The sequence below is a fragment of the Budorcas taxicolor genome, chromosome 5, assembly GCF_023091745.1.
Source record: "Budorcas taxicolor isolate Tak-1 chromosome 5, Takin1.1, whole genome shotgun sequence".
NCBI lineage: Eukaryota > Metazoa > Chordata > Mammalia > Artiodactyla > Bovidae > Budorcas > Budorcas taxicolor.
The window spans coordinates 144,062,617-144,078,541 of record NC_068914.1 but is presented as its reverse complement, the minus strand read 5'-3'; the positions used below and the strand labels follow the sequence as shown (position 1 = coordinate 144,078,541).

General features: G+C 35.9%; 1 protein-coding gene across 1 annotated transcript in view; it reads right to left on the bottom strand.

Moving 5' to 3' along the window:
* The window catches only part of LOC128048839 (ovostatin homolog 2-like), a 52,086-nt gene extending 36,628 nt beyond the window's left edge, over positions 1–15,458 (bottom strand). The window contains 7 exon segments of the mRNA XM_052641282.1: positions 2,037–2,154; positions 6,293–6,377; positions 6,884–7,052; positions 9,691–9,722; positions 13,608–13,794; positions 14,894–15,077; positions 15,394–15,458. Of these exon segments, the coding sequence (XP_052497242.1) occupies positions 2,037–2,154; positions 6,293–6,377; positions 6,884–7,052; positions 9,691–9,722; positions 13,608–13,794; positions 14,894–15,077; positions 15,394–15,458 (840 nt within the window).
* Positions 15,459–15,925: the final 467 nt, after the last annotated feature.

Sequence of the window (15,925 nt, the reverse complement as noted above, 5' to 3'; positions counted from 1 at the left end):
AAATCAATAATAATCTAGGTGTTGCCACTGTCAAGGGACGAATACTTCGCATCAAAATCTTTGCTGTTATGTTGTGATTAACCGAAAGTGTAAAAACACCGAATTTTTTTTAAACCAGAAGCAACTAACATCTTTTGAACTAATAAACTAAAATTTTAAGGAAAAGAAGAATATGAAAATGAAAGTAAATTATGCAGAAACAGAAAGTAATATTAGGAAAAAGGTGAAAGCAGAAGTTAAAGACCAATAAAATAGATGAACATTTTTATGAGATGATTTAGGAGGGCAAAATTGTACAAGAGGTAGATACTAACACAGATGAAAATCCATCTGGAAGAAAAGAAAATTATTTTAGAACTTAATAAAAATACGTTGATTAGATAAATTTTTAAAATCTTATAATAGATAGCTACATGTACAATACAATGGCAGGTAAGATCTTTTTCTAAGGCTGAGAGCCCATAAACATTAGAAGCTCTGGTATTTCAAAAATACCACAAAGTCAATATTTAAACAAAAACTTGAAGAAATTTTGCTTTGAGACTAGAGGGTACTTTTTTTTTGGCTGCACTGGATCTTTCTTGCGGCATGCAGATTCTTCATTGCTGTGTGCAGGCTTTTTCTAGTTCTGGCAAGAGGGTTAGAGGGCAATATTCATAAAACAAGAAAGTTTCCATTTCACAGCAACAGAAAAAACAGGTGTAATTAAGAGTTCTCAAACAAGAAGTCCAAACTGATAACAAAAATATGAAAATATTCTCAAACTCATGGGTTATTGCTGTTGTTGATTAGCCTCTCAGTCATGTCTGACTCTTGTCTATAGCCCACCAGGCTCCTCTGTCCACGGGATTTTCCAGGAAAGAATACTGGAGTGGGTTGCCATTTCCTTCTCCAGGGAATCTTCCTGCCCAGGAATGGAACCCACATCTCCTGAATTAGCAGGTAGATTCTTAACCACTGAGCCACCAGAGAAGCCCCAAACTCACTACTAATGCAAGTTAAAACAAGGTAAATTTTTATCTACCAAAATGGCAAAACATTTTAAATTCATGTATTGCTGGCAGTAATATTTAAAAAAAATTAAATCTATATATGATTGTATCTATCCACCTATCTATTTATCTACTTTGACTCAGGAAATCTGCTCCAAGGGATCTATTTCAAATAAAAAAAACTTCTCATACATAAAGATATTTTTAGCAGATTATTTATTGTTGCATTTTTCACACTGGGGAAAAATTAAACACTAGTTGAATGAAATCCCCGTCACTTGGGTAAAATGGCTGACAAAATTATATTATAACCACACCATAGAATAATGTTCTCTGATGTGAAAGAATTCCATTCAGTCTTTTTCAGTCTGCAATCCCTACCTAAAATATAGGTTTCTGTCTGTATTAACCAAATATTGATGTTTACAAAAAAGCCTTTAGGTAATTTTCTGTTCAAAAATTCAGTGAGATTAGGATAATCAGAATTAAAATACAAACTGTATGGTGTAAACACATTTCACTTTTGAAGTCTAAAGCTGATCCTCAATGAGATGGCCACAATCATTAATGTTATGATACTATAAACTGAAAAAGCAAATGGTGGCTTCAATAGTGAACTTCAAATCTAAGGTAATAAAATAGATACTTTGAATTGCAGCTATTTGCAAGTGACCTTTTTTCATAAAGACAATTCTAGGTGGCATGGTGAGTGCCATCAGGGATTCATTTATGTAAAGGATAGTTTATGATACTCCAAAGAAAGATCAGGGAGGTCACCTAAACAGTATAAACAAAAAAAGACAATAAGATCATTCAAATTCTAAAAATTCCATGAATACATAGGTGAAGAGCAATGGACTTGGCCTAGAGAATGAATTACAACTTGAATTTTCTTTTCATTCTTTACCTCACCTATTTACAACCTCCATTATCTACAACATGAAAATAGTGTTGTTCAGTCTCTTTTATAAATGGAATCAAAGAAAGAATAATATTGAAAATGAGGAAGAATTAATTTTTTGGAGTAAAGATCATGATCTGTACCTGTGCAACAAACTGTTCACATATTTCATTCTTGTCTTTCTCACAAGCCACAGAGGAAAAAAATCCCCTGCACACCTGGACTTGGACTTTCCCATGTACAGGTTGGCCAAAGGTATACCTAGGAGGAGAAGATATACTGGTAATATGAACAATACCATGGTCATATTTCATGGCCTCTTATTCATAAGTTATATATGAAATCTCTAAACTATGTCTACCCAACAACGAAATTCAATTAGGAAGCTCATCTATTTGCACTCTCCTCTCCACTGAATTTAGATTAAATTAGACATTTAATCTGTTAGGAGGATTCAGTTGTTTTTTAAAAAAATCAAATTCAAAGTAACATAAAATTCAAAATCTAAGTGACTTGGACCTAATGATCAAATTTAGTTTTAAAAGTTATATTTTAATCTGATAAAAATATTTAAAAAATTGCTTGCAGCACTTGCTCTAGCACAAAAGATATATACATATAAATAAATTACTCAGGATCATGAAGTACTTCTCGATTAATATTTTATATAACACTTCTCATTCCTCACTCAGTAAATATAAAAGGATTGGCATATACTGGATATCCTCTGACCAAAAGTATAATGTCTTTTGGGGTGCGTGTGTGCTTAGTCGCTCAGTCGTGTCCGACTCTTTGCGACCCTAGAGACTGCAGCCTGCCAGGCTTCTCTGTCCATGGGGATTCTCCAGGCAGGAATCTTCAGGAGTGGGTTGCCATGCCCTCTTCCATGGGATCTTCTCAACTCAGAGATGAACCCAGGTCTCCCACATTGCAGGCAGGTTCTTTACTGTCTGAGCCACTAGGGAAGTCTGTCTTTTGGGGTGGGATTAAATAAATATTTCATTTTCTCCCAAAACACACAAAAGACTATAATACAAGCTTTTTAAAGATTCAAAGGCAAATACGTTGATGATTTGAGCTTGTGGATTATTTAAGGATCCCTTCTACTAGTATTTAGAAAAACACATCTAAAATCAGTATACAGTAAAAGTGAATATTATTAAATGTAGTGATTATAATATTTTTTCTAGTAGTTGGACATTGGTGTTTACGTATATCGTTTATTTTTCCCAGTGATCCTGAGATGTAAGTGTGTTATCTCATTGAATGGATTAGTAAATTGAGATCGGGTATCTCTTTTCTCCACTTTGTAACTGACAGAATTAAAATTCAAACTCAGATATTTCTCAGGCCACAATCCATGTTCTTTCTCTTCCACTAATCTATTTAACAATTCTCAATGCTTCTGATATTTTAACTCAATCCAACTCACTATAATCTGTCAACTCTAAATATCAATTACAAGTAAAGTAGAGTCAAGACTCTAAACAGGTCACAAATGTTATACCCCAGCATATCTTATTTCCTTCTTCTTATTGTTTTTTATTTATCAGATAAAACTCATTGCGTTATCACCTAAAAAGATATGTAGCTTAAGTTTACATACAGATCAGAATAAGCATTCTCCTTTTATAATCTGAAAAGGTTTTGGTGAATACTAATACAGTTTATTAAAATACTTTTGCCTGTGGGCGATTTTCTTCCTCTTAAAAGCTCAATTCATCTCTGAGGTGGTTTGCTAAAATAATCTAATCTGTTGTTGTTTCCTCTGGCTGTTCCAAGCTAATGGTTAAGAAACAATGATTCAGTATTGTGCAATCTTAATTGTTGGCAACTCAGTCACTGATGTTATTTTCTGGACACACTGATTCATTCATCATGTTCTCTCAGCCTGCACAGAAACAACCATGAAGCAAGCTTAGCTCTGCTCTCAACTCTCTAGTCCTGTTGCAGGATTTGATTATTCTGATACTGACACATTGTTTAATGTCAGATCTGAGTAGAATATAACATTAAGGAAGTTTTAATAAATCCTAATTCCATATCAACATTTCAGTAAATCCAAACTCCATGTCAATAAATAAATAAAACCCTCCGCCTTGTGACCCAGCAATCCCACTGCTGGGCATACACACCGAGGAAACCAGAATTGAAAGAGACATGTGTACCCCAGTGTTCATCGCAACACTGTTTATAATAGTCAGGACATGGAAGCAACCTAGATGTCCATCAGCAGATGACTGGATAAGAAAGCTGTGGTACATAGACACTATGGAGTACTACTCAGTCATTAAAAAGAATACATTTGAATCAGTTCTAATGAGGTGGATGAAACTGGAGCCAATTATACAGAGTGAAGTAAGCCAGAAAGAAAAACACCAATACCATATACTAATGCATATATATGGAATTTAGAAAGATGGTAATGATAACCCTGTATGCAAGACAGCAAAAGAGACACAGATGTATAGAACAGTCTTTTGGACTCTGAGGGAGAGGGAGAGGGTGGGATGATTAGGGAGAATGGCATTGAAACACGTATAATATCATATAAGCAACAAATCGCCAGTCCAGGTTCGATGCAGGATACAGGATGCCTGGGGCTGGTGCACTGGGATGACCCAGAGGGATGGTATGGGGAGGGAGGTGGGAGGGGGGTTCAAGATTGGGAACACGTGTACACCCGTGGCAGATTCATGTTGATGTATGGCAAAACCAATACAATATTGTAAAGTAATTAACCTCCAATTAAAATAAATAAATAAAAAAAATCCCAATTCCATATCAACATTTAGCTTTTAGGAAGTCTTTGGAAGGTGATACTTGATAAAATATTTTCACTACTCCTATAAAATGCATTGCAGTGTTACAACATACCATTCAGCAGATAAATTATAGATGTTAATCCCACTGACAATTCTGGTTTTCTGTAGGATTTTCCTAGTGAAACCAGTTTAGGATCCTTATATTGATTATCCCATTATTTTTTACACAGATAATCTATAATATCTCATACACTACATTTACAAAATTCTGGCACATGATCAGCTACTCATCACTGAAACTCAGAAAAATATTATGATTGTTTTTCTAGAGTCTAAAGAACATTTTTTTTAAAGACTAGAAACGGTTTCTAAGATTCCTTATGGTATTCTCAGCAAAATCCCCATGTTTCTACCAGGCTGCCCTTTACCAATGTATCTTTAATATACTACTGAAAATATTCAAAGGCAGGTACTTTTCATGTCATTAGTTAAATAAACAATGCTTAACAAATATGGCAAATATTAATATTTTCAATTGTTTATATAAAGTATAATAGAGGTCTTGGTTAGGAGAGAAACTGAACTTAGATATCCTAGGTCTAAATTGTAGTTCTTCCATCAAAAAACCCCATTAATGTTGATAAGTTATTTAAATTCTCTCATTATCTTTCTTTATAAAATTGAGTTGATAATAGCTCCTTTCTCACAGTGATATGGTGAGAAAGTTAACAAATGTAATGCTTAGCACATTAATTGGTATTCAATAAATATTAGCTTGTTTTTTCTTTTACTATAATTAGAAATTTGAGGAAAGGCAAGGCATTAGATATAATCCCCTCAAAAGAAAATAACAATTTCTTGAGTCACATAGGAATTCCTTTTTTACATCAAGTGGATTCAAATTAGTTAAAATTAAATTGATAAAATGCCTCACTATGATATTTTCAATATTTCTTTCTGTTTTTTTTTTTAGTGAAAGCATCCACTGATGGTGAAGATTCAATGAGGCAAGGTGCTTTAGACAAGCTGTCGGAATCGTCCTTGTGCACAACATACTTAGTGAACAACATAGTAGTCAAAAACTAAAAGAATGTTAGCCATTTGTCATAGTATTGTTACACTTTTGTTGTAGTAAATCCAATTCTGGAAAATTTTCTTAAGTAAATAATTTTTCATTAAAATGCTACATTTTATACACAAAGACATTACTATAACTTTATTTGTCACTGGGACAAACAGTGACAAACAGGCTGCATGTCATATAATAAGAGAGTGGTTAGATAAATTTGGTATAGCCACACAGAGATATGTTTATGCAGCGAGGAATTGGAATACATGAAAAGCCTGGCATTATATAGTGACAGGTTTTCTTAACTGGAGTGGGTAAAATGTCTAATTGTTGAAAGTGCTCATAAAAGACCAGAGAAAAATAAAGTGTTAATGGCAGTTAATGTAATTAATTTTAGGTAATATCTCACATTTTTCAATATTTTTCAAATATTCTACAGTGACAATCCATTGCTTCTTTAATACTTTTAATATAAGCAGATACATAAGTTTACATGATTGATCTCATTTTTTGTTTCCTCTAACCCTTGTATTGACAGGTGGAGTTAAATCTCTTGAATACTTACTTAGCACATGCGCTGATTTGGAATTCATCATCTGAAATAGTTATTGTTTGTGGTACACTGACCTTAACTTCAAACTTGGGTAACACTGGAAACAAAGAGAAATATAACGTTACTTCAGCTCTCATACACTGCTGAGCAAAAATGATTACAACCATGTAAATGTGTTTCCACACATGACATTTTTCTATGTATGCCTCTGTATAGATCATGGTTCAGCTCCTCCAAATTCCATCAGTGGGTGATGGTGTCTCATTAATTAATAATTCTCTTTTCCTTCCTTTCCTATTCTTGGAACTTCACATTTTGTTTGTTGTAGTCCTTTAGATCCTTTCTAGATGGTTGTCTTTATTCTAAAAAAAATGGGATATTTCCTCAGGAGAAAAGGAAGGGATCAGAATAAGGATACAGGCAATGAATGATGAACAAGAAAGCAGAGACAATAAAACATAGAAGGACAAGAAAGGAAAATGGCAGAAAACCAAATCAAACTTAATGTAATTTGTCTGATTCTAACATAAAAGTTATCTTGTTAAACAGTTCTTTGGACACTTCAATTATATAAGACAACAATCATAATTAGCAATTGGTTACCATTTCTATTAACAGTAAATTGGTGTGTCAACGTCTTTCCTGATTTTTCTTTCACAACAATAGAGTAATCTCCAAACACTGGTTCTAAAACCAGTTGAAATGAGAGTTCGGTAATATTTTGAGAAGAGGTCACATTTTGCCATTGAAAAATCCTGTTGTTTTGAGGATCCTAGAAAATAAGGAAGAAATAAAAGCAGAGGATGTATGAGAATATCATCCTTTTCTTTTAAACTTGTGATCCTTTATGTAGTTGGGGCTTCCCTAGTGGCTCAGAGGGTAAAGGATCTGCCTGCAGTGTGGGAGACCAGGGTTTGATCCTTGGGTTGGGAAGATCCCCTGGAGAAGGGCATGGCAACCCACTCCAGCATTCTTGTCTGGAGAACCCATGGACAAGAGGAGCCTGCTGGGCTGAAATCCATGAAGTCACAAAGAGTCAGACATGACTGAGCGACTAAGCACCACACAGCAAGGTGATGCTAGTAGTAAAGAATCTGCCTGCCAATACAGGAGATGCAGAAGACATGGGTTCGATCCCTGGGGCAGGAAGATCCCCTGGAATAAGAAATGGCAACTTGCTCCAGTATTCTTGTCTGGAATATTCCACTGATGGAGGAGCCTGTTGGGATACAGTCTATGAGGATACAAAGGGTCAGACATGATCGAGCGACTGAACACATGTAGTTCAGGGAAGTAAAGAAAGTTCTATCATTTTATTGCACTTGTATCTCAAATTGTGAAAAAAATTACACACTGTTAAATGGAAGTCCCACAATAAGAAAGCATCCTTCAAGCCACACTTCCTCCGTCATTTGCTTTTAGCAGCTTGTGTGAGCCTGCTTTAATAAATGTATTGATATTATCCAGTAATAATTAAAGAAATTATGTCTTGGAAGCCTCCAAGCCAGGCTTCAGCAATATGTGAACTGTGAAATTCCAGATGCTCAAGCTGGTTTTAGAAAAGGCAGAGGAACCAGAGATCAAATTGCCAACATCCGCTGGATCATCGAAAAAGCAAGAGAGTTACAGAAAAACACTGATTTCTGATTATTGACTATGCCAAAGCCTTTAACTGTGTGGATCACAATAAACTGTGGAAAATTCTGAAAGAGATGGGAATACCAGACCTGACCTGCCTCTTGAGAAATCTGTATGCAGGTCAGGAAGCAACAGTGAGAACTGGACATGGAACAACAGGTTGGTTCCAAATAGGAAAAGGAGTACATCAAGGCTGTATATTGTCACCATGCTTAAATAACTTCTATGCAGAGTACATCATGAGAAATGCTAGACTGGAAGAAACACAAGCTGGGATCAACATTGCTGGGAGAAATATCAATAACCTCAGATATGCAGATGACAGCACCCTTATGGCAGAAAGTGAAGAGGAACTAGAGCCTCTTGATGAAAGTGAAAGAGGAGAGTGAAAAAGTTGGCTTTAAAGCTCAACACTCAGAAAACTAAGATCATGGCATCTGGTCCCATCACTTCATGGCAAATAGATAGGGAAACAGTGGAAACAGTGTCAGACTTTATTTCTAGGGCTCCAAAATCACTGCAGATGGTGATTGCAGCCATGAAATTAAAAGACGCTTACTCCTTGGAAGGAAAGTTATGACCAACCTAGATAGCATATTCAGAAGCAGAGACATTACTTTCTCAACGAATGTCCGTCTAGTCAAGGCTATGGTTTTTCCTGTGGTCATGTATGGATGTGAGAGTTGGACTGTGAAGAAAGCTGAGCACTGAAGAATTGATGCTTTTGAACTGTGGTGTTGAGGAAGACTCTTGAGAGTCCCTTGGACTGCAAGGAGATCCAACCAGTCCATCCTAAAGGAGATCAGTCCTAGGTGTTCATTGGAAGGACTGATGCTGAGGCTGAAGCTCCAATACTTTGGACACCTCATGTGAAGAACTGACTCATTGGAAAAGACTCTGATGCTGGGAGGGATTGGGGGCAGGAGGAAAAGGGCATAACAGCGGATGAGATGACTGGATGGCATCACCGACTCAATGGACATGAGTCTGAATGAACTCCGGGGGTTGATGATGGACAGGGAAGCCTGGCGTGCTGTGATTCATGGGGTCACAAACAGTCAGACACAACTGAGCGACTGAACTGAATTAAAGAAATCTGGATAAAAAGATATCTACAAAGGCACAGAAACATTACTCACTGCTCATCTTTTTTTTGTTTGTTTGTTTTTTTGCTTTCCTCCAAAGTAAAATCTAGAAAGTTAAATTAATTTTGTAGACTTCCTTTCAGTAAGAATTACTCATGTGATTGAGTGTTGGCTGATGACATGTAAATAGAAGTCACTGGATAGAGAAGAATCAAACTCAGATGCCACAGAAAATAAAGCAAGATATTGAGGATGACATAGAGGTTAAATAGAAGTCTATTGAGTAGCTTCAGCTGCATGCAACAAATTCTGGGAAATTCTCTTCCATTTTTATTCTATTATAAATATTTTCTAATTTTCCTCACTATGGCTTCTTAGATACACCCATCATTTAAAAGTGGACCTTTAATTTTCAAATACATGGGATTTTAAAAGTATTTTGATATTAATTTCTCATTTAAATGCTTGCTTCTCTGCAAACACCTGCTGTGTTTCATCAGTCTTCCAATTTATTGAGGCTTTCCATGGCTAAGTCAAAGATCTCTCTTGGTAAATGTCACATTGCTCTTGAAAATATATGGGTTATTTTCAAATATCTTTTGATGTTGATTTCTAACATCATTCCACAGTGGTAAGGAAACAGACTCTGTATGATTTCAATTCCTTTAGATCATGAAATTTTTGCACCTTGTTCTACATCCCTGGATATGTTTCAGTGTCTCCTGGTTCATAGTCTATGAGAACTTGAACAGAGTGTGTATCTCTGTTGTGTCAAAACTGCATAAATCTTAACTATGTTGAATTGGTTCATGGTGCTTTTCAGGTTTCCTATAACCTTCTACTTTTCTGTATATTCATTTTATTAATTTTGAGAGGTTGATATTGAAACTCCAACTAAAAATCTTAATTTAGCTTCTTAAAAAAATTGCACTATATGTAACTTTGTTCTGTATTTTCCAAGTCTCCTGTAAATGTGTTATCATACTTTTAAAATTTAAAAAATTAAAAAGAAAGAAAAAAAAAGAGTAAATAGAAGAAGCCTTAGTAACATTGTGCTATTACTGCCCTAACCTTGAACCTACTACTCAGGGGTAGTAGTTTCTGAAAACAATGGATTTTTTACTCATTTAAAGCGATGTTACTTAAGTTTGCTGTTACTTTCCATGGAACACAACATTATCTGCATGAAACATTTAAATGTGGAGATAATATTATTTACAGGTTACTAATAATGCAGAAAACATAAAATGGCCAACATTATTTATCCCACTAGAAGGACAAGTTGTCACCCATATAACAAAATCAAAATCATTTAAATTATAGACTATATTTACATACATGATCATTAATGATGAACTAGATTTCAATGTATTAACCTTTAGAACTAATTAGTCATGGTACCTATTATATGTAGAGATTAAAATACATACTGTTGGAGTTGATTGATACAAGCTATTTACGGACAGGCATGCAATTTCACTTAAATTTGAAAGCCACATTACACTACACCAGAGATTTGAACTGGTTGAAGGAGATGCAAACTGGTTTCTGAAAGTGGAGTCCATTTTATAATATCACCTTCTGTGTACTCCTACATTTTTAGGTGCTTTTGAGTTCTATTTTCTTAAAACAAAATGTGGCTAAATTAAAACTGAGAAGAGCCAGCAGCCAAAATCAAGCAATTTGAGGAGACATAAATCTCCCTTAGAAAGAGCCTGTGTGTGTTGCATGTTCAGTTGCTTCAGTCATGTCTGACTGTTTGTGACCCTATAGACTGTAGTCCGGCAGGCTTCTCTGTCCAGGGGATCATTCAGGCAAGAATACTGGAGTGGGTTGCAATGCCTTTCTCCAGGAGATCTTCCCAACTCAGGGATCGAACCGGTGTCTTTTGAGTCTCCTACATTGCAGGTGGATTCTTTACCCCTGAGCCACTGAGGAAGCCCCTATAAACAGCCTAATCTTATGTTTTTCCATGAAGATCCATCGTTGCCCCATTTGGCCCACAGCAGACACTAAAAGTGGCAGCCATTTCTTTGGTTCTTCACATGGTGCCTTATACTGTGTATGCATGTACAAATTTCCCTTCCCCCATATTTCAGTTATCTTAATTTCTCACTGTGCATAATGAAAACTACACACATATCACTATTTATCTGAACATTTTAAATGATGGGTTTGAAAAAGATCTCTTACCTGAAGTGTGATCAAGGGATACTGAAAGAAGAAAGAAAAATTCAAGTTAATATTAAAACAGTTCATTTTGGGGCCAGATATTGCATTATAAAGATTATCTGACTTAAATGTTGACTTATTCCTCCCTGTTCCAGATGGCAAAGTTTCTAGAGTCAAAGATACCAGGAAAACTCTAAATCTGAAACAGACTCAAACTTTCCTCTGGGAAGTAAAAAGCAAGTTCTATGTAAGTAATTTTTTCTAAAAGGATGAAAAGACCTAGAGAAGTAAAACAATTCACTGTATGCTTCTGCTGCTGCTAAGCCACTTCAGTCATGTCTGACTCTGTGCGACCCTATAGACGGCAGTCTGTATAGGAAAGTTTTTTATTTAATATTGAGGTTTATCTTTGAAACTATAGTTATATGTATCTCCATAGTTATGGAAAACTTCCCAGTGACACCTTATAGAGCAATGGAGTAATTTGTTTAGATTTCATTATGCCTTTAAAATGACTGAACTCACCACATCGTTGATAGGTAGGAACTTAGTATCAAGTGTCACAATGCGAAGTTTAACTGAAAGAGGAAGAGGGACAATAATATTTTCTTATTATTTATTAATTATTAGTTTTCTCATAGCTATTAATAAGATTATTATTCTTGTTATTTTCTCTCCAAGATATGATTGCTTATAAATAGACAGTGAAATTAATTGCTTTGCTTTCATAGAACACTGCACTTCCTTCTCCTCTAGCTCTGATTTAACCCTTTAAGATCTGGGTTCCTTTTGGAAAGATTTTTTATTGCACATTTATAATTCGTCTGTTGATCATGACCTGGTGTTACCAAAGCTGGCATGAGCTTCTGCCACCACTAGAAACTTTTTACCATAACAGCCCATAGGGAAGTCTCAAAACTTGGTGGCAGAATTAATCACAGAAGGACAAATGTGAAATACATATGGTAAGAGTTACACATGAGCTTCTGATGTGGCACTAGTGGTCAAAAAGCTGCCTGCCAATGCAGGAGACACTAGAGACTTGGGTTTGATCCTTGGATCAGGAAGAGCCCCTGGAGGAGAAATGGCAACTGACTCCAGTATTCTTGCCTGGGAAATCCCATGGACAGAGGAGGCTGGTGGGCTACAGTTTATGGGGTTGCAAAGAGTCAGACCCAACTGCCTACATGCACATACATACACACACATGCACATGAGTTATATGTAATTTTTATGGAAAAATATACTAATGTTGGCAACTATTGATTTTAGCAGAATTCCAGAAAAGCCATATTAGCTATTTTTGCACCTATAAACTGTCATCATAGTATTTTAATACATCCAGAAGAGAAAACATAATGTAGCAAAACAAAAAAAAAATCCTCAGTATAAGATAAATTCTGTTTTAGTTCTTTTACATTTTTTTTTAGTAAGTCATCTGTGTGCTCAGATGTTCAGTCATATCCAACTCTTTGCAACCCGATGGACTGTAGCCCGCTAGGCTCATAGAACAAAGTGTGTGGATGCTCTTATCCAACTTCTAATTTTACAAATGAGAAAACTAAAGATCTCAAAGACCAGAACTGACTTGGCAGAAGTTGATAATTTATTCTCAGATCCAAGACAAAAATCATATCCTTCTGAATCTTAGTTTGGTGCTTTTTCTGCTTTCTTCTACTTACAGCAATAATGAAGAAGGGCTCTGCCTAAGTTATCAGATTTATGATTCCTTTTTCTGGTATGAATAATAATGATGATGACAACAAATGCTATTTACAAATTACTTACTGTGTGCCAGGGACTATTTTGGGCTTCCCGGGTGGCACTAAGGGTAAAGAATCCACCTGCCAGTGCAGGAGGCATAAATGATGGAAGTTTTATCTCTGGGTCTGGAAGATTCCCCAGAGGAGGGCATGGCAACCCACTCCAGTATTCTTGCCTGCAGAATCCCATGGACAGAGGAGCCTGGTGGGCTGCAGTCCATGGGATCGCACAAAGTGGGACATGACCGAAGCAACCTAACATGCATGCACACAGAGAGACTATTTTATATTGACCATCTTATTCTCACAGTAAAAATGAGATACTTTTACTATTTCCATTCTATGGATGAAAAGAATTGAGTCAAAATAGAGATTTAATTAGTTTGCCCAGCTGGTAAATTATGAAGTAACACACCCCTAGCTCTCAGCCTTTGTATTATGCAAGCCTGTCATGAGAATTTGTAAACAGTGGGATAGACATGAAACTGTAAGAAACAAAGCACTCAACAATTGAAACTGGAGGGCACTGTTTCATAACTGACCTAGATCACTGGTCAAAATCCTAAAAATATTTGATCTGAAGAGTTAAGACCAAATTAGAACTTGGATTTAAATTTAATAATGTGTTTGGATTGCTTAACATTAGAAGAAAGAGTTTCTGAAATCAACTATAAGAAGGAAACATAAATATTGACTTACCATTCTCTCCAGATTTATAGATGGGTTTATCTGTCTGCACAAAAGTCACTGTCTCTTCTGAAGAGAGTGCTACAGATCGCCTCTCAAAGATTTTAAGAGTATCTCCCTTAATCAACAGAGTCACAAAAGCCATCTGTTCAGAAGACTTGTGGGAAACCTATTTAACATAAAGAGCAGAAAATGGGAAAATCATTATTAGACATTTAGGTGGTAAACAATCCCTTAATTTGCTTCTGAGGCTGAGAGAGCCTTGTGAATCCATTATGTCTTAATGGGAAACTTGTTGATCACTTGTTTCAATTCCTTTATTTAACCTGAGGACTGTTTCTAGTAAAGTTATTCCTGCGTTTTCTAATCTATTGTTTTCTGTGTTCCTGAGTTCCAATCTCTCATTCCTTTACTTAATTCTCTATCTTCATTTTTAAACAGTTCTACACTCTAAAAGCAGTTGTTTGGTCACTAAATTGTGTCTGACTCTTTTGCAACCCTATGGACTGTAGCCCACCAGGCTCCTTTGTTCGTGGGGATTTCCCAGGCAAGAATACTAGAGTGGGTTGCCATTTCCTTTTCCAGGGGATCTTCCTGACCCAGGGATTAAGCCCATGTCTCCTGTATTGGCAGGCAGATTCTTTACCGCTGAGCCACCAGCGAAACCCATCAGAAAACAGTTATATTGTCTTATTACCTACCATTCCCTGCAAGAGAAAAGTGTAGTGCTTAACAAGTTTTATTGTATATATAACTTGTCTTTTTATTTGGCTCTCAAAAATTATCCAATTTTGCTTCTCAGATTCCACAGCTTATCCAAATCAAGTTATGTTATTTCTCTAAAACTAATTCTTTTAAGATTTATTTTTTACTGAAGGATAATTGTTTTACATAATTTTGCTGTTTTCTATAAAACCTCAACATGAATCAGCCATAGGTATACATGTATCTCCCTTCCATCTCCCTCTCCATCTCACCCCTCTAGGTTGATACAGAGCCCCTGTTTGAGTTTCCTGAGCCATACAGCAGTCTCATTGGCTATCTGTTTTATATATGGTAGTGTAAGTTTCTGTGTTACTCTTTCCATAATTGTACCCTCTCCCACCTCTCCCCATGTCCAAGCTAGCACATACATATGGAATCTAGGGAAATGGTACGGAAGAATTTATTTACAAGGCAGCAATGGGGAAACAGACACAAAACTCATTTTTAAGTAGTAATTCCATCTTCCCATCTGAAGTTCTGAAATGTCGAATTCTGCACCTTACCTCAAAATTTGCACAAGCATAGAAGTTATCCTCTTCCACAGTCTGGTCAAAAATAGTGCTATTGGATCCACCATATTCTAAGACAACACTCAAGGACACAGATTCATTCAGGTTTAAAAGGTGGAGACAAGCTTGTTCTGTAGAGTGACTTTGCATCACAGAGGGGACCCATAAGATATATTGCCTATGCAAACAAAGTAATCAACACTCTAAACAAGGGTAAGAGAAATGCAGAACATGCATAAAACAATTTTAGCTTATTGACATATTTCTGAAACATATACACTTGTCATGATATTACAATAAACTTCAGTATACAGAAAGCTATCAAGAAAAAACAAAGTCAGTTCCCTTCATACACCTGTTTAAGCTTTACAAGGTAAATCAGCACTCTGTCTCAGAAATTGAAATGGTAAAATACAATTGAATTTTAACACAGCATATTTCATAAGGTCACTTTGCCAGTACTTTCATATGAATAGCAATATAATATTCCTTACGGGTTCAAAGTCTCAGAAACAGTAAAATGAAGCAAAACGGTGCTCATAAAAATGATGGGCACCATTTTACCCCAGTGCCTGAACAATTATTCAGGATATTCTTCAAGATATTCTCCTCTTTTTTTCTGTCTTTATTAGAAGTCAGCTGTCTCAACTCTGCTTTCTTTTCTTCCTTCTACTCTGCATCTCTCTGTATACTGTTGCTTTTATATAGTCACACAATGAAGGATCAATTGCTTTTTGGAGCAAATATAATGGGACTCTCCAATCATATTTGGATTTCCTCTCCCATTACTTTTCCGAGGGGTTGGGGGTGTCAATTTACCTACAACTTCCTTCTTAAATTCACCAGATGCTGATCTGTTTTTGGAATCAGCAGTACAGGTTGGACAGGAAGAAAGAGGAAAACAAAGAAAGCACTTGTGTGACACTTAGGATTCTATTAATTTAGTTCCTCACTCCCAGGGCTCACCGCAGTATCAAAAGCATTAATCCACAGGAATCAGTACTTGGAAGAAAATACTTGTCCAAA